The sequence below is a fragment of the Amia ocellicauda genome, chromosome 18, assembly GCF_036373705.1.
Source record: "Amia ocellicauda isolate fAmiCal2 chromosome 18, fAmiCal2.hap1, whole genome shotgun sequence".
NCBI classification, from domain to species: Eukaryota; Metazoa; Chordata; class Actinopteri; order Amiiformes; family Amiidae; genus Amia; species Amia ocellicauda.
Genome location: NC_089867.1, coordinates 2784375 through 2805668, shown reverse-complemented (window position 1 = coordinate 2805668; position 21294 = coordinate 2784375). Strand labels below are relative to the sequence as shown.

Sequence of the window (21294 nt, the reverse complement as noted above, 5' to 3'; positions counted from 1 at the left end):
ACAAGTTGTGCACTGTTGGTTACATATGTTACTATAGTTACGCTGCATGATTCTCTTCAGTGGTTGAGTATAATTTCAGAGAAAGAAAGGAAAAAATATACAGTTCTCGGGGATATGTTTGTGTGTGTGGGATATATTCAGTATGCCTGCCTGCTTTTAAAACCTGTGGTCTCTCAGTCATAGATCTGTCTTATTATCTGCAATATTATTACTACATCTATGTAAGTTGGATTTTTAATAATAATTATTATAACAAAACCTGCTGGTAATGCCAAAATCAGATATGGTTAAGGACTTAAAAAAACTCTGGACTAGCCATAAAATATTTCCCCTTCCCCACATTGAATGGTAACCTAAATCAGCATTATTTCTGCTCCACAAATTGGCAAAATGGCATTCTAAGACAAAAATATAGCCATCTTTGTTAAGGCTGCTAGTCTTTATATCAATGACTGTATATAACTGTAAGTGACTAAGCTTTGGGCTATGGCCAGTGCTTTTGATGGTAAATCGAATAACTGTTAAATATAACGTTTCTCATTCCAGGTTATGTAATTGCCTTAACTTGTTGGATACATGTATGTATTATAGAAAATAGTTAAAATCGAAAACTTATTTGAAATACTGCTGAAACTTGTCTGAGTACGCCTTTAATTTCTTTGCCAGTCTACAGGAGTCCAAAACAACATTTCCCACTCCAGCAGCAACAGTGAACACAGGCACAAAAATAAATCATGAAATAAAACTCACATATCTAAGAAAATAACACTGCATCCACTACTGTATGTTTTGAAGTGAGATAATATTAATGTAACCTGTACTCCAATACTCTTGGAGAGAGCTGAACTGTAGATGTAGAGAGATGCATTTCACTATGAATAAAAAAAAGGAATGAATGCACACTCTTTAAAAGGTGGTGTTGGGGGGTGGGATATATTACACGCCCAGGAGCAAAAACAAATCTGCTCTCAAAAACCAACTAGCCTCAGTTCAAGAGTCTTTGGTCCCGCTGTGTTCTGCTCATTGCATCGGAGCATTGTACACGTCTCTTAGCATGCACACGCAGCATCGGAAATGTTCCCATCAGTGAGCTATTGAGATAATGACGGCACAGAGAGGGAGAGACCATAGGCTATCTGCAGATGATTAAAACAACAATGGCACAGTCTGAAGGGCCCTTCCTGAAATGCCTGGCATTATATCAAGGCCGATGTGAAATTTCGAAATCTTGCTAATACCAAACGTCTAGACAGACATAACTATTATACATAAAAGCAGAATACTATAACTAAATCAAGGGTAGTGTCTTTAAAAAATAAATAAACAAACAAGCAAAAACTAACAAACACAATTTTGTCATTTGGACAACCCACATAGACATATGTAGAAGAAGGTATTAATTAGTTTTTTGCTTGCTTTTTCAAAGAACTGGTAAACATTGTGAGAAACATACACAGAGGGACCTTTTAACTTACTTTTCTGGTATCTAATGTAGCCACATAACCAAATTCTATAACAGTTCTAGCATCTATGAAAGAAACTAATCTCAGCCTAAATACCATTCTTATTCTCGTCCAATTTGTCTCTGGTAAACTTTGGGAAGTCGTTTGAAGATGTAAAGATGCTCAACAGTATCCCGCTGATCTTAGTAGAGCATACAGATCCCCTGCCTCAGGGGACCAGTCTCTCATTCAGTGAGTGTCTTGCTCTGCTTATGAGGCTATGCAGATCAGGTGCTAGGAGATGATGGTTCGAATCTAATTAGGGCTCTGTACGCACACGCCATACAGTGAGGGAAAAAAGTATTTGATCCCGTGCTGATTTTGTATGTTTGCCCACTGACAAAGAAATGATCAGTCTATAATTTTAATGGTAGGTGTATTTTAACAGTGAGAGACAGAATAACAACACAAAAATCCAGAAAAACGCATTTCAAAAAAGTTATAAATTGATTTGCATGTTAATGAGGGAAATAAGTATTTGACCCCTTCGACTTAGTACTTGGTGGCAAAACCCTTGTTGGCAATCACAGAGGTCAGACGTTTCTTGGAGTTGGCCACCAGGTTTGCACACATCTCAGGAGGGATTTTGTCCCACTCCTCTTTGCAGATCCTCTCCAAGTCATTAAGGTTTCGAGGCTGACGTTTGGCAACTCGAACCTTCAGCTCCCTCCACAGATTTTCTATGGGATTAAGGTCTGGAGACTGGCTAGGCCACTCCAGGACCTTAATGTGCTTCTTCTTGAGCCACTCCTTTGTTGCCTTGGCTGTGTGTTTTGAGTCATTGTCATGCTGGAATACCCATCCACGACCCATTTTCAATGCCCTGGCTGAGGGAAGAAGGTTCTCACCCAAGATTTGACGCTACATGGCCCCGTCCATCGTCCCTTTGATGCGGTGCAGTTGTCCTGTCCCCTTAGCAGAAAAACACCCCCAAAGCATAATGTTTCCACCTCTATGTTTGACGGTGGGGATGGTGTTCTTGGGGTTATTCCTCCTCCTCCAAACACGGCGAGTTGAGTTGATGCCAAAGAGCTCGATTTTGGTCTCATCTGACCACAACACTTTCACCCAGTTCTCTTCTGAATCATTCAGATGTTCATTGGCAAACTTCAGAAGGGCCTGTACATGTGCTTTCTTGAGCAGGGGGACCTTGCGGGTGCTGAAGATTTTCAGTCCTTCACGGCATAGTGTCTTACCAATTGTTTTCTTGGTGACTATGGTCCCAGCTGCATTGAGATCATTAACAAGATCCTCCCGTGTAGTTCTGGGCTGATTCCTCACTGTTCTCATGATCATTGAAACTCCACGAGGTGAGATCTTGCATGGAGCCCCAGAGCGAGGGAGATTGACAGTTATTTTGTGTTTCTTCCATTTGCCAATAATCGCACCAACTGTTGTCACCTTCTCACCAAGCTGCTTGGCGATGGTCTTGTAGCCCATTCCAGCCTTGTGTAGGTCTACAATCTTGTCCCTGACATCCTTGGGCAGCTCTTTGGTCTTGGCCATGGTGGAGAGTTTGGAATCTGATTGATTGATTGCTTCTGTGGACAGGTGTCTTTTATACAGGTAACGAGCTGAGATTAGGAGCACTCCCTTTAGGAGCTCCTAATCTCAGCTCGTTACCTGTATAAAAGACACCTGGGAGCCAGAAATCTTGCTGATTGATAGGGGATCAAATACTTATTTCCCTCATTAACATGCAAATCAATTTATAACTTTTTGAAATGCGTTTTTCTGGATTTTTTTGTCGTTATTCTGTCTCTCCCTGTTAAAATACACCTACCATTAAAATTATAGACTGATCATTTCTTTGTCAGTGGGCAAACATACAAAATCAGCAGGGGATCAAATACTTTTTTCCCCTCACTGTATATAGCATTGTACCAATTCTGCAAGTACCAAACCACAGCAGCAAATAAATTAAATGTTCAGTTATTTTATGTAGCAAAAATGGTATCTATCAAATTCAAGATGAAGATGGCATTTCCTCCACCTACAAAGTCAACATACTTAAAATTCTGCAATTTGATTGGCTGAGGTCAGAAATGTAGATGAATGCTGACAGGGGTGTCTATCTATCCTCCACAAAAAACAAACACACACACACACAAAAAAAAACGTAATAATAACACTGACTTCAAACATAAATAAACATTACAATCTAGCAGGTGATCTGAATTATGCGAGCTGTGTTGTAGGACTGCAGTATGAAAACAGTGAGCTCTTTAGTTCTTTACCAGTTGGCTGAACAGACAACGAGAAGCTAAAATAGTGTGCCTTTGTGAGTTTCCACTCATGTAAGAAGACAGTTACACAAATTTACCAGGCCCCATGACCTGATGTGTAAGTAGGTCTTTATAATCTTGCTTCCTCATTAGTTGAGGGGGGATCATCCATTCCCTTCAGTTAGTCCTTGGAGTGTGTATATAATTAATATTTTATTTGACGTCTGCAGTGAAAAACATTTGAGGAAACATCCTTTCAGAAAACGTGAGTCATGAAGGCCGAATCATGTTGGAACGCACTCCCCGAGATACAAACACACGGAGAGCAACTCATTCAATAATACCCCTCATTACGTCCACGGACTTCGCACTGTTGCAAACGTAAAACCAGAGGTGGCACCTGCACAATGCAAATGAGGCAAAGAGGCAAAACAAGCCGGGTTATCAATTTACACTGATGGGTAGTGGTATTGGGATTCAGAGTGGTCACCTGAAGGGGTGCAAATCTAGTCCACAAATATTTGTTCAAAGACAAAGAATAGGATTTCTTCCCAGGATGTGTTTGCAGAGCCATCTTTAAACACCAGAGCCAAATAGAAGCCAGCCTATGGGGACTTAAGTACAGACCTAACTGGGAAGCACTGGCAGTTTCAATGGAGAACCTCTCAACACTGCAGCTATTGCATTAATGAGGCTGTGTGCAGGTTCCTGTTTAAACTGAAATTTGATCTGCTTCCACACCAAAATGTTGTGTGTGAAAAAAGTCCTTTTGCCCTGTACTTCTTTAGTAATGCTTCTCCCTTGGGGAAGCTCTTGAAAAGAACGAGAAGCTTCCATTCTCTGGAAATATATAGTCCTCACTCACAGCATACAAACACTGACAGGTTATTACACACATAGGAAGGTACAGCTCATGTTTCTAAACACCGCCTTTATTAGTCACTCTTGAAGGACTCCTTCATGGAAAAATCTAAGCTAATGGATACTTTTCTCAGCAATCACAAAAGAGTTCCACCTCAAATGGCTCAGTTTTGCCAGCTACACTTTATCGCTCACAACTGCTAATTATATGATGGAATGTAAATGGAAAGTGCCACACCATACTGGGCTGAGATATGCAATTTATAAGAGACAATATTAACATGTATTTGGAAATATACTGCATCTTTTACTTTGACATAACCTTGATAATAATAACCTTGAAAGACACCTGGAAACCTTTTTACAAAATTGTCATCAAATTTCATTACATGGACACCATCCCAATTACATTCTATAATAACAAGTAGATCACCCAATCCAAAAGTAGAATGTTGTTTTGTGTTCTTACCTTTGCCTCCTCATTGACATCCCAGGTGAAGGAGACAGCATTGTAAGCGATTTCTTCAATGTTCCCGATTGTGTTAAAGCTTTCTTTATAGTCAGCTGTAAATGGAAGATGGGAAAAGAGAGTCTTAATTGTACCATTTTCCCCACATTATCCGGCTTTATTTATCCCCAGATAGGAGGTTCGAAAAATGGAAGGAAGAGAGATTAAATCTGTTCCCAAAACGCTCACTCTGGTTTCAAAGAGCAAAGAAAATATTTAACAAATTTGAGTAAATACATAATAACAGTAAATTACTGTTAAATTAAAGTGCATAGGAGCTTTCCGATACAAATGACCACACAACCAATGGCCTTAAACAGAAATTATACTGTCATTTTCTCAGGCTGAACGAATACAGGGGAGATAATGCCCTTTATAATTTTTCAAATGGCAGTTATGTAACACACTAGTCATTTTTATCTGTCTGGTACAAATTGTTGCCATTATTAAACTCCTCGCCACAGGCTAAAATTACTCTGGGCAAAAGCCTTTTCCAAATAACCAAAAGCACCACTATGACAGAAAGCCGGGATTTATTTTGATAGCTTCGTAATAAATCAAGAGGCATACTTTATCTCCAGATAAACCTTATCTAGCTCAGTAAACACACATGGCTGTTTCTTCAAAGTTATCAGCCCAGTAAAGGAAAGAGGCTATCACATGTCAAGTACTAGAATATAAATTAAGGAATTACATTATTGACTCAACATATGGAGTAAACCATCAGTGTCTGATAGCATTGGTCTACTACAGCTACAGTTTTGGAAAAGCAGAAAGCAGTTTTTGTAGGAACACTGTAATTTCCCGTCTTAGAAAAGTAACTCTGACCAAGTATTTGGTAAAGCCTGTTTATCATTGTGCATCTCCCTGATTGGAGTCTTTTGTATAGTACATTCCTCCAAAGCCTTTATTGTTCTCTTTCAGTCACCAGATATCCCTGCCATTGATTGGAGTTCTACAGGGGTTCTACAGAAACCCTTCTCATTGCAGGTGGAACTCACATCCACATGGAGACATCTTCTGTCTTTTCATTATCAACACCTAGCGTACTGGGCAGGTCCAAGTGGAGGTTCCAAAGAGATCCAGAACCTTTCACAACATAGATCAGTTCATTCAAGTGTAAGTGTGTTTCTAGGTTTTGGTTTTAACATGCAATGGTCATATATCATAGAGCTTCCATTTTAAAAGGCTTATAACTCTATAAACTCTTAGTCACTCTGATGTGACTCTGTTGTGCTAAGCTTGCCCGGGTGGAGTCTGCAGATGGGAGATTAGGCGGGGAGAATGTCCTGTTGTCACGCAGGCAGTGGACGGGCTCTGGGCTTTCCCAGTTCCTTCTCGCCCCACACGTTGAGGCTTGTTTAGGCGCTCAGAGTCCTCTGCTTTAATTCCCTGTTAAAGAGCATTATTCAAATATTGGCTCCTGTGACATGGCCTGAAGGTTTTAAGAGGAATTCTGGCTTAACTGTTATTCAAATCTTCCCAAGACGACACAGTGGTGTCAGGTTGCAGTCACAGTGCACACAGGGTATGATCCAGCGAGGTGTAGAGTTGCCACATGTCCCAATTTTCCCAGAATTGTCTTGGCTTGTTGTTTCTTTCTTTTGTGGGGATACAAGCCATTACTTTGCCTTTGTGATCTTTTCCCTTACTTTTGGATTCGGCCCACAGTTCAAAGATCTTTTATAATGTTATATTCAATCCCCACTCCAAACCAAAGATACAAATAATTTAGTCACGGCAGATTTTTCTAACACATGACTTAAAATCATTCTCCTGTGATTGTTTTCGTTACCACACTTTGAATTAGTCCTTTTCACTCTTCTCTGATCAGTACAGCTGTATAAATGAGTCAATAAATCACGGTCAAACACTGGTGTTAAAGCAACACACAAGTGACTGAAAACCTTGTGGTGGTGATTTCTCTTAACAAAGACATTGCACATAATTAGATGATAATGCACTTCCTGAAAATTAGATCTTAAATCCATCCGAATGCTTGTTCACACTTCAGGTTTATTAAATCCACATAGGAGCTTGACAGTAGTTTATATTAATGTCTGAATGAAACATTTCTAATGCATTTAGCTCACAGGAAATGCCACATGCAAATAATGTCTAATGAGTAGCAGAGATACATATAAACAAAACATTACCATGGTTGACATGTGTAACAGGAAATGCAACTGGAATATGAATAGAGAAACTAAAAAACAGCTAATCTCCCGAGCAGAATGATATCAGGGAACAATTCAGCCACATATGTCTATATCATTGAGGGTTCACTTCAACCAAGTCTACCATTTTAAGATTGCATAGTGCCTGGAAAATGAAGCATATGTATCACCACTGCACAGATTTTTGCATCCAGTAAGACAATTACAGCAAAGCACAAACTTTTAATTAAAGGAATTGGAACCTATTTTTAGGAGCGTGATGCTTAGCCATGAATGAAACAGGCAGAAAGGACCTGTACCGTTTCTGGGCAGGATGAGTGGTGTATAGAGGAAGCTGACATATGGTTACAGGCACTGCTGGCCTAGTGTGTTAATGTAGCAGTATCGGGCTCTCCATTTGGTATCATATCGTGTTCACAAAATCTCATTACTTTGGGAATAAAACCTTGAATACAATGGAGGGGGAGGGGGGGCATTCCTTTTAAATAGATATATATATTTGATGCCACTACTTGAAGAAAGAATAGCTGGCTATGTCTGCAGAAACCTACCTTTTGCTATCTTACCATTATTATAGCACGGCGTTAAAAAATATGTAAGTAAAGCAATGTCTTTTGAAGTTCAAGTGATAAAAAACACAGTGGGTAACATCACATTCCAGGAAACAACTCCAAGGGATGACAGCAGCAAACAAACTATTCTTCTATGTGGCCTGATTACGTTTATGATATTATTATCCACAGCTCGACTGCACTGGGATCCTGCTGTTGACAGTGTTACACAGCTATTTTAAGTTTATTTTATTTATGAAAAAACAGCTGGGAGGGAGGGGGAAGGAATGTATATATTGTCTGTTTATGTTTCTGTCAACAATAAAAAAAAAAGTTCACCAAAAAAGTTTGGAAAGGGAAGTTATATCTTCTTAAGAGCATCGGATCAGGTCTTATTTCAGCCATTACTATTTTCCACTGCTCGTTAAGTTTCATATATAAAAGACAATTTATTTGGGGGAGACAGCATGTTTACATTTTATATAAAGATAAGAACATAAGAACATAACATTGACAAAAGTTTACAAAGGGAGCCATCTGTTTTATGGACAATATTTTGAAATTATTTTTCTGTACCATTTACGTGGAGAGAACTGGACCAGGTTGTGACATAAGTCGCACTGAGTTGTTTTAAAAGAACCATAAGATCCTATTTCCAAAGCCCTGAATCACAGTTAATCTGTTAACACTAACATAGAGGTCCCCAGCCAAGAAATGTGTATGTAAAAACATCCTCCATTGCTGACCAGTTTTTCCCCTCAAACACTCCTACAGTCAGTCTTCAGGTGTTGTTAGTAAGCTCATAGGACAGTATCATCAACTGAACAGTTTTTTTCAGAGATCCTCTCAAAATAACTGCTCATACTAAATAACTGTATTCATTTCTCAGATGCCTGTCTGTCAGTGAGAACTGCATCACAGCATACTGGGAGGGAGGGGGGGGGGACATTCCTCAGTCTGTCTGTACAAGTCACACATTTTTACCCTTCAGATCGTTTCTTGCAGTACCTCTGTCCCACGCACTTCACGGGTTGTGGCTTGTTTCAGATGTAAGCCACACAGACTAACACACAAACCCTTTGCTACGCCAAATAAGCAACCCTCTGGAATTCATTCATGGTCAAAAGTGCATCGTTCTCAACGGTCATGCAATTGTGTAGTTTTCCAGGTGACAAATTTCTCTCCATTACAAGAGATTTAGTGTTTGGGTTTTTGACTGTGTCCCACCATATTCCACTTAAAATCCAATATTTTGCATTTCAATATTATATATTATAATACAGACTTGAAGTCAATGGTATTCATACCCTTTATTTAAAACAACATTTAATTAATTTATTACATTTATTTATTAAACTATACTTGTTTATCAATGTTCAGAAAGATGCTGCATTGTACAGTGTAATCAGGACTGCATGTAGCAAGGATGTGGCTGTTATAATGGGGGATTTCAATTTCCCAAACTTAGACTGGGAAAGCCCAGTGGGGACTACAGAAGCAGAAATAGAAATGGTTGAGATGGTAAATGACTGCTTTCTAACTCAATTTGTCAGGGAACCAACCAGAGAGAGCGCATGTATTGACTTGATCTTTTCAAATGACCAAGATAGAGTCAGGGGGACAGTAGTTAGAGAACCAATGGCAAATTGTGATCACAATATGGTTAGCTTTGAGGCATTCTTTCAAAAAACAAGGTCCAAGTCTAAAACAATGGTCTACAATTTTAGAAAAGCAAACCTTGAAGGTATGAGACGGCATTTAGAAGAGGTAGACTGGAGCACACTGGATACAGAGTTTGTTAAAAATGGATGGGTATATTTTAAGAATATACTACTTGAGGCTCAGGAGCAATTTGTACCAAAACTTAGCAAATTGAGGAACAAAAAACACTGGCCAAAATGGTTTAATGGAGGTATGCAAAAAAATATAAAGAGAAAGAAAATGTTGTATAGCGCATACAAAAGGGATGGTGACGACAAAATACATAGAATATGTTGAGCTGCAAAGAGATCTTAAGAAAGGGATCAGGAAAGCAAAGAGGGAAATAGAAAGAAACATAGCTCTTGGAGCTAAAACCAATGCAAAGAGCTTATTTCAATATTACAACAGCAAGCGGTCAATAAAGGAGGAGGTGAAACAGATAAAGGGCAAAAATGGAGGTATCTTGGAAAACGAACAAGATGTGGCAAATATTCTAAATGAGTATTTCACAGAGGTTTTTACAAAAGAAAAAACAGATGACATGCCACAGGTTGACAATCAGTCCAGTCAAACCCTAAGAGAGATCAGGATAAATGAGGAGGAGGTACTAAAGGGACTAGCAGAATTAAAAACAAACAAATCACCTGGGCCAGATGGGATATTTCCAACAGTACTTAAAGAAATGAGGGAAATTATTTATAGGCTGCTAACTCGATTATTCCAAATGACACTTAGAACAGGGGATGTGCCAACTGACTGGAAGACAGCAAATGTCATACCAATCCACACGAAAGGGGATAAAACTGAGCCAGGAAATTACAGACCAATCAGTCTCACCTGCATCACCTGTAAAATGTTGGAAAAAATGATTAGACAGAAAATAGAGGAGCATCTCAATGAAAACCATATTCTTGGAGATAGTCAACATGGGTTTAGACGAGGCAGATCATGTCTTACTAATTTATTTTAAAAAATTGAACATGCAACTGCAGCTGTAGATCACGTGAAAGCATATGATATCATATACTTAGATTTCCAAAAAGCTTTTGATAAGGTTCCACACCAAAGACTGATCCTCAAATTGGAAACTGTAGGCATTCAGGGTAATGTAACTAAATGGATTATGAACTGGTTGATGTATAGGAAACAGAGGGTGTCGATTAGAGGAGTCGCTTCTAACTGGAGTGAGGTTGTTAGTGGAGTTCCACAGGGATCAGTACTAGAGCCTGTGCTTTTTCTAATCTATATTAATGATCTGGACTCTGGGGTAGTTAGCAAACTTGTCAAATTTGCAGATGATACTAAAATAGGTGGCTCAGCAGATACAATCTTGGCAGCACAGGCTATTCAGAGGGACTTAGATAATATTCAGTTGTGGGCTGACACCTGGCAAATGAAATTCAGTGTGGACAAGTGCAAGGTAATACATGCAGGTAACAAAAATGTCCACTATAATTACACTATGGGAGGTACAGATCTAGATGAAGTAACGGATGAGAAAGACCTAGGAGTCTATGAGGACTACTCACTTTCTCCATCCAAGCAATGTGGGGAAGCAATAAAAAAGGCAAACAGAATGTTAGGGTATATTGTCAAAAGTGTAGAATTTAAAACAAGGGAAGTAATGTTAAGACTGTACAATGCACTAGTTAGACCTCATCTGGAATACTGTGTACAGTTCTGGGCACCACACTTCAAGAAGGATATCGCTGCTTTAGAGGCAGTTCAGAGGAGAGCAACCAGACTTATTCCAGGTCTGAAGGGAAAGTCCTACTGAGAGACTGAGGGACCTGAACCTTTTCACCCTGGAAGAGAGGAGACTACGTGGGGACTTGATCCAAGTCTTCAAAATCATGAAAGGCATCGACCACATCAAACCAGAGGATCTTTTCCAGATCAGCAGGGACACACGCACCCAGGGACACAAATGGAAATTGGGCTTCAAGGCATTCAAAACGGAAAACAGGAGACACTTCTTTACACAGAGAGTAGTCACAATCTGGAATAAACTACCCAGCGATGTGGTTGAAGCTGAAAGTTTGGGAACATTTAAAAATAGTCTGGATAGGATCCTTGGATCACTTAGATATTAATGAACACCAAACGAGCATGATGGGTCGAATAAACTTTCTTATGTTCTTATGTTCTTATTTTTGTTTGTTAAACGGAGATTCAGCCTGCATTACATTTGACTGTAACTCCACTGATTTCTTTTGACTCAGTAAGCCCACGTATAGCCAATCACAGCAATGCAAAATTAAATGAAAAGTGATAGAAATGGGAAACATATCCCTTTTCTGTCAAAGAACTGTAGAGGATTTTAATACACTATGGAAGTCCAGAACCTTGACCACTATCACACACTACTACCACTGTAACCTAACAACAAAATGATCAATCGACTATTCTGAAATGATGTTCCAGGGAGGGTTATAGAATGATACTGACTGCGGTCATTGCCACTGGTATTTGAAGAATAGCTGCAAGCTGTTGTCTATTAATCCGGAAAGTGGCAAGAAATTAGGAAAATGGGAGCCACCTGGTGAGAGAAACATATAAACCCCCAGAAAGGTGGTCATGTTAAGAATTCCTTTCCACCAGGGGAATCAATCAAGTTCCCTCACTTCTTTCCATGGTACTGATTGTAAAAAACAACAACTCTTCGAGCTGTTATTCAGTTTCAAGTGTCAACCACCTCAGTGTCAGTTTCATTATATAATTCCCCCAGACAACACTGTCCAGATAGTTGATGAATCCTTTTGTGTAGCACAACTGAAATCTCATCCCGATAATGAATTTCACCTCTGGGAATTGCAGCATTGTTAAGTGAAAATGCAATTAAGTGCACACAGAGCCCAGAGACAAGGCTTACAACCATGATGAATGACAAGTGTCCCCAATGGTCACCAATATTACCATACATTGGGATCCAGGACTCCAAGATGCCCCAGTGACTGTGCTGCCTGAGTAGCAGCTATGAGAAAACACAGCCATGGTCTCGACTCTCAAATAGGTGAAGGCTGTAACTTACCTATGTCTAGGACTCTCTGCTTGGCTGTGTGCTGCCGTGAGTGCCAGTATTTCCAGTACTTTAGCTGCTCGTCCCTGTTCTTGTCTTCACTGAAAACCACCATGATAACACTCTGGGGTGGGGGGAGAGAAAACCATAAAACCTCATTGACTCAAGTCAACAAAACATCATCTCTTTTCGCAACAGATAGACCATGGAAACTACATAATTCCTTCCAAGTTTTGGCCAGTAAAGGTAACAACTAAATAAATAAAACTGGTACTAAACCTTACTGATTACTTAACCCATATCTATATGGTGTATTCTAACAGCTTAATTGGCTGTAGTGTCTCAGTGGATTTAAGGTTATAACACAGTACAGCCTAAGAAACTATGAAAGTACTCTTCCTTGAAGTTCTATTGATAGCAGTTCCCATGGTCTTATGAATGCTTCCCATGATACCTCAATTCCCTACTTTGATGCACAAGACTTCAGCACCTTGACATCTTTAATGAAGAAAGAAATCTCCACTGTGCTCTTTGGTTTGTCTGGGATAAAAAGACCACTTACCCTGACTTTGCTAATCGGGTGTCGAAGACATTTGTTGGCACCGGTCTCACTCAGTGTCACCGCATAGAATTGCCCCTTATTTAAATACGTCATTGGCCCCTCTCCTTGCTTCTGTCGTAGAGACTTTGTGGCTTCCAATGTGTACTGGAAGGTATCTCTATGCAAAGAGAACAATACAAACACATTAATTCTTTAATCAGGTTGAATCACAGTTTATCACAGTGCAAGACGATTGCTTTTGAATTAACCAACTGGCCCAACCTAATTTTGTTTAATTTTCCCCATGGGGTGAAATGCTGTTGAAATGTGCAATATAGCTTCTCCAATGTCATTTTGCTGATTGCATTTCAATTGACCAGCTTTCCCCAGAGCTGCGTTTCACTTGATTAATTATATTAATTACATTTCAAATTGTTCAGTAACGGACATGCCTTGTGAAATATAGGCTTTCCTGGCCAATTCTTTATTAATTGTTTTGCATCTGAATCAAAACTACACTTCTAATATCTGTCTGCATTCTGTCAACACCTAGCAGGGAGAAGAAGGGCAATGCGGATTATGGAAAGTTACTTAGCTTCTTTGAAAGATCTTCCACAAAAAAGGGCAACTTACACTCCTGATGGGTCATAGATGAATTCTTCACCTCCCAAAGATGGTGTCCGATATTTCTATTCAATACAAGATTAAACAAATACATACAAGTCCATTCCACATCAATAGAAACAACACAAATATCTGTGCAGAATGGTAGTAAACCATAGATTTTGCATAATTCTATGGTTATTTATCAGTGAATATATTTCAATCCTTTATTTTATCCTTTAATCAATGTAATAAGGAATTCTCCAGTAATTCAAAACAAACAAAGTGTACAACTATGCAGATGGTGATTTCTGGGAGGGGTATATTACAATACTGACTGAGGTGATTGACACTTTATTGAAGAATAGTGTAATGATTTGTACAGAGTAATGCACATCATGGAAGAAAACTACATTTTCATAACGTTTGTGTGGTTCACTCTTTCCACTTCCCTGACTTCCTTAAAGTGTGAAAATCCTACAGCAAATTGATCAAGGTAAACTTGCATAAGGGTATTTTCCAATGCTTTTGGTCACCACAGGCCTCACCTCTTGTTCATCCTTGAAGGAGTCTTCGTAAGTGCTGTCTGGCGTGCTCCGTTGGTCATCCTTCATGTAGGCCGAGTGGTTGACAGAAGGCACATCATAGGTGCCCTGCTCATAGATGACTCTCGGCTGCTCTTCCGTCTCCCCCCGGCTGTAGTGGATGCCAGGGCTCATGAAAACAGGGGCGTACACCTCCGCCTTCACCACCGTGACTGCGGGCACCCCCCCAGGGCCAGTCTCAGCAGGGGCTGTGCTGTACTGATCCCGCTTGGTCGAGTCCAGGTGCTCCGAGTTCAGGGACAGGTTCACCGGCACTGACTTCAGCACCTGAACACGATTGTCAACCCCTTCCATATCCCCCTGTCCATCAGTCCCAGCAAGACAGGTCCTGCCACACATGCAGACCAACTAGGTAGTGACTCTACTGGGCTACACACTGCACTAGCAGGATGACATCATTGACATAATTTTCATTGCAAGCAATATGTTAATTTATTCAATTATTTATATTTTGCACCTGGAATGAGTATGTATTTACACTGTCAGCTGTGAGCCTATATTTTTGCATTCAGAAAAATGGTAGGGAAAAAAATGACTGCATTTAAACAATAGATATTTTAATTTCCCTGTAAATAAATAGTAAAGTACTGACCTCTTTTCATGGTCTTCCTGAATTTCGACTACTTTGGTTAAGGGTAACAATCTCTTTTCTTTTGGAACCTGAAAATCAAGATTCATATTTTTTCAGAAATATATATCGTCTTATCTATCTGTATACAGACACAACAGGCAAGCATTTACTATTCATTGTTGGGTCATCTTAGGTTGCTCCAACTCCATTATCAGTTGAATTAATTGGATCTCTCTAGTCTGACTCATTGTATAATATGTACAAATTGTATCACAGCATATTCACTGCCGACCTTGCAGTGCTGCTGCTCTTAGGTTTGCTTCCATGGCAACACTGCCTTTTCTTACCAAAAACTGCACAATAACTAGTTCACAATATTTAATTGCTTTTACAGTTACGACAAGGCTGTGACTGCTGGCTGGTTAAGTCCTAGTTTATAGAAGTCTTTTGGCACAGCAGATTAAAGGTGGAAGAGAAATAGAGGAAGGACAGCTTTCATCCTAATCATGAACTAATTTCCTCAATTCACACTCTGGTCTTCCTAAAGCACATTGAAATAACTGAACAAAACAGCAGCATGGCTACTTAGAGGTATTTCCTGTCTGGTGCCTGATCAGGAATCACCAGTAAGGTTTCCATTTGAATAACAACTTAACTTATTCACCTAGCTACCACAGCACACCATTCTTGGCATTTCATTGTTGCTGTATTTTGAAATTACGATTTTCCTTCAAAGCCAAATGCAAACATTTCAGCCTTTCAGTGTCTAGGCTCACCTTGTAGTAGTCGTAGAGCAGGCCAAGGGCTGCAGCACTGTCCTCGTCCCCATTGATACTCATCATAGCCTTGGTGGCAGCGGTTAGGGGGTTCTCAAGGTAGGACTTCCAGGCCTCATCCTCGCTGGTGTAGGCCCGTCGCGGGTGGAACGAGGTCTCATTGGGAACCACCACCACCAGCCGCTTACTGTCACACACAGAACATCTGTCAGCCAAAACCTTTCCAAGTGCGTGACGCCAACACTCTCTTTTACACAGTACAGCTTAGGATGTTCAGAAACGTACTTGTTGAGGGAACAAATGAACACTAATAAACTCAAAATCTGAGCACCATTAGTCATATATTTATAAATATATATTTATAAAACTGAACCATGCATTTATAAGTAGCTTAAAAATGCTTGATCCACATTGAAATTTACAAAACGCCCATCACACTTAAAACAGGTAAATATCTGCAGATCATGTTTAGCAGGTCTAGTTAGTAGCAAAGCAGTGAGGCGTTGCACTCTAGGAAGATTTACACTACTGATGAGGGAATAGAAACAAACCTGCTTGAATATAATGGGCAAAGTATTATCCAAGCCACTTCCTAACTAAATGGGGTATTTACTTTTCATGTAAGGTCTTTTCTATTGTGTCAGACAGGTTGGTGGACGATTGGTTTGGAAATTAGAGTAGTTCTCAGTTGTCATGTCAACCATGCATTGTGTACAACACACAAAAGCCCTGCCCTGTTACACTCTGTATAAAGCATCAAAAGAACGCAGAACGCAGTATAAAACCTGGGAAAACGACCTAAAGCAGCCATTTGAATGAAGACGTATCAATCATCTTTGACATATTTATTTTTATTTTCATTTTTAAGGGGAGTTTCAATTCCATTTTTATGTAATGGTCTGTATATCAATTGAACCTACACATGAAATTACATGTATCTGCGATTTCTGTGACATGGGAACAGCATACACTGAAAACTCTGCACATCTGAAACTCATGGGGAAGTCATGCAAATAAATAGTTTCTTACAACAATAAATGTTAATAATAAACAAACTTTTAACACAGATGATGTTCCTGTGCCATTACCTCTCAGAAATACATCCATCATTAGTTCTCGTGTGTATTTAATTATTATTATTACTCTTTAATGGCTTATAATAACAAGAAAAACTGGTTGAGAGACTTTTTTATATCATTATATTTATAATGAAAATATATTTCAATATACCAATATTTCAAAATCCTGTTTAACACCTAAACTGCTTTAATATTTATAGTTTTAAGAAACATACAAAAGTATATATTTACTGCATAATATATATATATATACACACATACACCGATCAGCCATAACATTATGACCACCTGGCTAATATTGTGTAGGTCCCCCTTTTGCCACCAAAACAGCCCTGACTCGTCGAGGCATGGACTCCACTAGAACTCTGAAGGTGTGCTGTGGTATTTGGCACCAAGACTTTAGCAGCAGATCCTTTAAGTCCTGTAAGTTGCGAGGTGGGGCCTCCATGGATCGGACTTGTTTGTCCAGCACATCCCACAGATGCTCGATTGGATTGAGATCTGGGGAATTTGGAGGCCAAGTCAACACCTTGAACTCGTGATTCATCAGACCAGGCCACCTTCTTCCATTGCTCCGTGGTCCAGTTCTGATGCTCACGTGCCCATTGTAGGTCGGCTACACAGCCCCATATGCAACAAACTGCGATGCACTATGTGTTCTAACACCTTTCTATCAGAACCAGCATGAACTTTTTCAGCAATTTGAGCTACAGTAGCTCATCTGTTGGATTGGACCACACAAGCCAGCCTTCGCTCCCCACGTGCATCAATGAGCCTTGGCCGCCCATGACCCTGTCACCAGTTCACCGCTTTTCCTTCCTTGGACCACTTTTGATAGGTAACTGACCACTGCAGACCGGGAACACCCCACAAGAGCTGCAGTTTTGGAGATGCTCTGACCCAGTCGTCTAGCCATCACAATTTGGCCCTTGTCAAAGTCGCTCAGATCCTTACGCTTGCCCATTTGTCCTGCTTCTAACACATCAACTTTGAGGACAAAATGTCCTCACTTGCTGCCTAATATATCCCACCCACTGACAGGTGCCATGATAACGAGATTATCAGTGTTATTCACTTCACCTGTCAGTGGTCATAATGTTATGGCTGATCGGTGTATATGTTATGCTACAGTAAAAACACACTATGTATGGGAGTCAGTCTATACCATGAGATTCTACAGGGAATAGGAGCTTTTCTTTTACCAGACTCTGACCACTGTCTCAGATTACTTTCTGTTTCAGAACCCTTTCTTGCTTCCTGAGGCTTTTCCTGTCTTTCTGTAACCTTCCCAACCCCCCTTTCTGTTTGATCTGCTGCATATTATCCTATTATGTGGTGTGTTTTGTGTTTTTTCTCTTGCACCTGCCTTCTTTTTATAAAAGATGAATTAACATGACATGCATGGAGGAAAGATAGCAGATCAAAGTATGCTACTTATGTCTGAATTACAATGCAGGAAAATAGTACCCATGTTTCTACATGCTTGCTACAGCAAAGGACTTTTGGCACATTCAGCTTGAGGACACAGCTGTGTAATTATTCGAATAATGGAAGTCCTCTTATAAGAGGTGGAGGTCGCATAATTCTAGATTAGTTGTATGTGAGGGGTCTTTATTTTAGAAGAGGAGAAGGGTAGGAGCCTTCATGTTAGCACAGGCAAGTTTTTTTAGGATCTTCCCTTCCTTCACACCTCCTCCTTCACTGCCTACCCTCAACCCCAGATGTCAAAGATAAAACAGGGTGGCAAAAAGCAAAAAGAGCCCAGAGGGAGTGTACTGGATAACAATGGGCTGCCATGTTATTGCCTTTCCTCATATTCTCTCCTTTCATCCCCTTTGGGTTTTGATTCCTTTTGAGCTTCCCATTAGGTACAGTAGGCCTACTTCATGGTTTCATGATATGCCAGAGGATTAGACTAAAGGCTGCCAGATTAACAGAACATATGTACCTGGAAAGTGCCTATGTGCTTTTTTTTTTTTTAAGTGTGTGTTTATGTTATGACCGTTTTATGGGGCTTATACTTTGTTGCGTGCTTTACAAAGATCTATGTATTAGACAGCTGTTGTTTTCTCTCAGCAATGTCTGGCATGTACCTAGTTTTCTAACACATATCTATGCATGACTTTTACATGTGTTGGAGAGTCAAGTCAAAAGGACTTCTATATTGTTGCTGCAAATACTTATTAATAGTAATGCAAACCTAGTTTCCATTTTGCTTTACATGTGCTCAGGTAATCAATATAAGGATGCCACAGCCTTTCCGTTTTCAAAAAGTATGAAGAGAGGTGATAGGATCGTCTGTTCCTTCAAGACTTTTTATGGCTTTAAGGGTGTGACTGCTGTTGCTTTGAATATAAATTAATCGGCTGTGCTACTTTGTTCAGACAACACTTCAGAGGAAAATGCAGCGTAAATATATTGACAAGCCATATACTGAAATTGGTCTAAATTAAGTCACATAGACAAGTTTCCCTAAAATGACCAATTTAGTCACATGGCAATCTAGTATTAAAAAACAATAAATTACAAGCCTCTAAAATACAATCACCCTGCTTTGTAATCAAAATAATTGTAAAAAATTATCAAAATTAAATAAAAATACTACTGAAGGTCTTTGGGGTAGAAATATATACATTTTGTATATACAACTGATCAGTAACCATGGTAAAATGGGCTGTACTCCATCTCCAATAGAGTCTTACAGTGTAAATATACTATAAGGATATAAGGATAATATATATTTTGTATAAAATTAATTGATCAATGTGAGGCTGCCACAAGGTATTTGAAGTGCAATTTCCTAACTGGATATATTGTCCACCATTTTGTAGTTATCTGACCTAAGACAGGATTTCCAAGTTACTTAAATTGGACAACACACACAGAAAACTAAATAAAATGTTAAAAAATAACAATAATAACCCATTTCGCCACTCAACATGGTCGTTTTTTCCACTTTCGTAACTCGGGTGTAGACCAATACCTGGTTGACTTGAGATGTTTGACATATTTTCAATGGCTATTGAAATTTGAATTCACCTGAAAATATGTTGTATTCAACGTAACTGTTATCAAAAGAGAAAAATACAATAAATATAGAATCAAACAAATATGGTTGGAAACGAATCAGTTAAAATATTTGTATTTCTGAATCTCTATATTCCCACTAGCCAATAACATTGCAAAAACGTTACAAGTGAAACAGTGTTAATGCTTTTTTAATTAGAAACTAGTGGACACATCGCATTGTGCTTGAAATATCGGGCTACATTCAATCACAATAGGACAGAGCTCGTCAGTGTAATTTTTGGAGGAAAAAAGTGCTGCACACTCAATAAATACATAAGGGTAACATATATAACAGTAGGGCTCGAAGAAATCGCTAAAACGTTTACGAAGATGGACGATTTTGACTATGTATGAACACCAAATAATTTTGCCACTGCATATGGACACCAGAACACGCAACCACAACCACCAATCTGTCAACCACAAAAGCAATACAAAAAGATATATATATTTTTTTAATAATTGGAAATAATTAATGAATGAATCAATAAATAAATAAATAAATAATGATAATAAACAAATGAAATCCAGAGTTCGTTCCATAATAAACCACGGTAAAGTCCGAAAGAAGATCCTAAACCAGTATGATCACTTACTTGTCCGTCTCCTGTGACATATTTGCTCCAGCAAACTCCCCTTTTTCCCTCTGTTGTTCTTGCTTGTGAAACTGGACTTTCAAGTCTGTGCAGGTAAAGGTGTAAGAGCGAACTGGGAGAGAGATGGCAGAACTCGGGCTACAGGTAAATCAACTTTTTTGTTTCTCCACTTCTTTCTCAGCCCATTCACCTGGCAGGTACAGCTTGCAGTGGCACTAGACAGTGCACTGGGCGCAATAAACACTTGAATGTGTTAGATCCAGTACAGCACTACTAAACCCAAAGGTAATACTTATTCCAAAGAAAGTAGTTCTTTAGTGTGCTTGCAGATGGCTGGAGGTAAACTTTGTTGGCAATTCTTTTACTCAAGTAACTCCGTGTTCCAGGAGGGACGAGCTAGGCACTGATTGGCCCAATGAGTTCGAGAACGACGCAGTGATAGGTTTTGGGTGAACAGGTAAGACCCGCCTTACCTGAAACTATTACCTGCTCGTGTAGCTGTTTTGGACTTATATGTGAGGTTCATATAAAAGTGTTGGTTCCCCTAAATCAATTAACAAACACACATGTCCTATATTGAGAAAAACTGGACTATTACAGTATTACAAACTGACTACAATTATTTACAATTTGCATTTTCTTTTCTGGTCGTATTTTGCATTGCGTGACATGTGCTACCTTATCCTACATGTCTTCAGTGTAATTATGCAGAAGAATCTACATATCACACAAAGGACAAGTCAATGCAATCCAGTCGAATGATATGGAAAGGGAAACGAGCTTTAACATAGTCATGCACAAAGTTTCATACAACCTCTGTAATAGGCTATTAGGGTGTTTTTTTTATTTTTTATTTAATGACCCTAACGCACTTTTTTCTCCTCTTCATAATGACTTGTTGTAGTGGTAG

General features: G+C 39.3%; 1 protein-coding gene across 3 annotated transcripts in view; it reads right to left on the bottom strand.

Moving 5' to 3' along the window:
* Nucleotides 1–20803, bottom strand: part of grhl2b (grainyhead-like transcription factor 2b) — a 36420-nt gene extending 15617 nt beyond the window's left edge. For 2 of the 3 annotated variants that reach the window (XM_066690562.1, XM_066690563.1), the window contains exons 1-8: nucleotides 20385–20802; nucleotides 15641–15827; nucleotides 14886–14953; nucleotides 14237–14621; nucleotides 13719–13774; nucleotides 13107–13263; nucleotides 12557–12668; nucleotides 5058–5152 (exon numbers count right to left, since the gene is read on the bottom strand). In XM_066690562.1, coding sequence (XP_066546659.1) covers nucleotides 5058–5152; nucleotides 12557–12668; nucleotides 13107–13263; nucleotides 13719–13774; nucleotides 14237–14621; nucleotides 14886–14953; nucleotides 15641–15827; nucleotides 20385–20404 — 1080 coding nt within the window. In that variant the 5' untranslated portion in view covers nucleotides 20405–20802. Of the gene's footprint in view, nucleotides 1–5057; nucleotides 5153–12556; nucleotides 12669–13106; nucleotides 13264–13718; nucleotides 13775–14236; nucleotides 14622–14885; nucleotides 14954–15640; nucleotides 15828–20384 lie in introns of all 3 variants that reach the window. The other variant, XM_066690564.1, reaches the window with a different exon arrangement.
* Nucleotides 20804–21294: the final 491 nt, after the last annotated feature.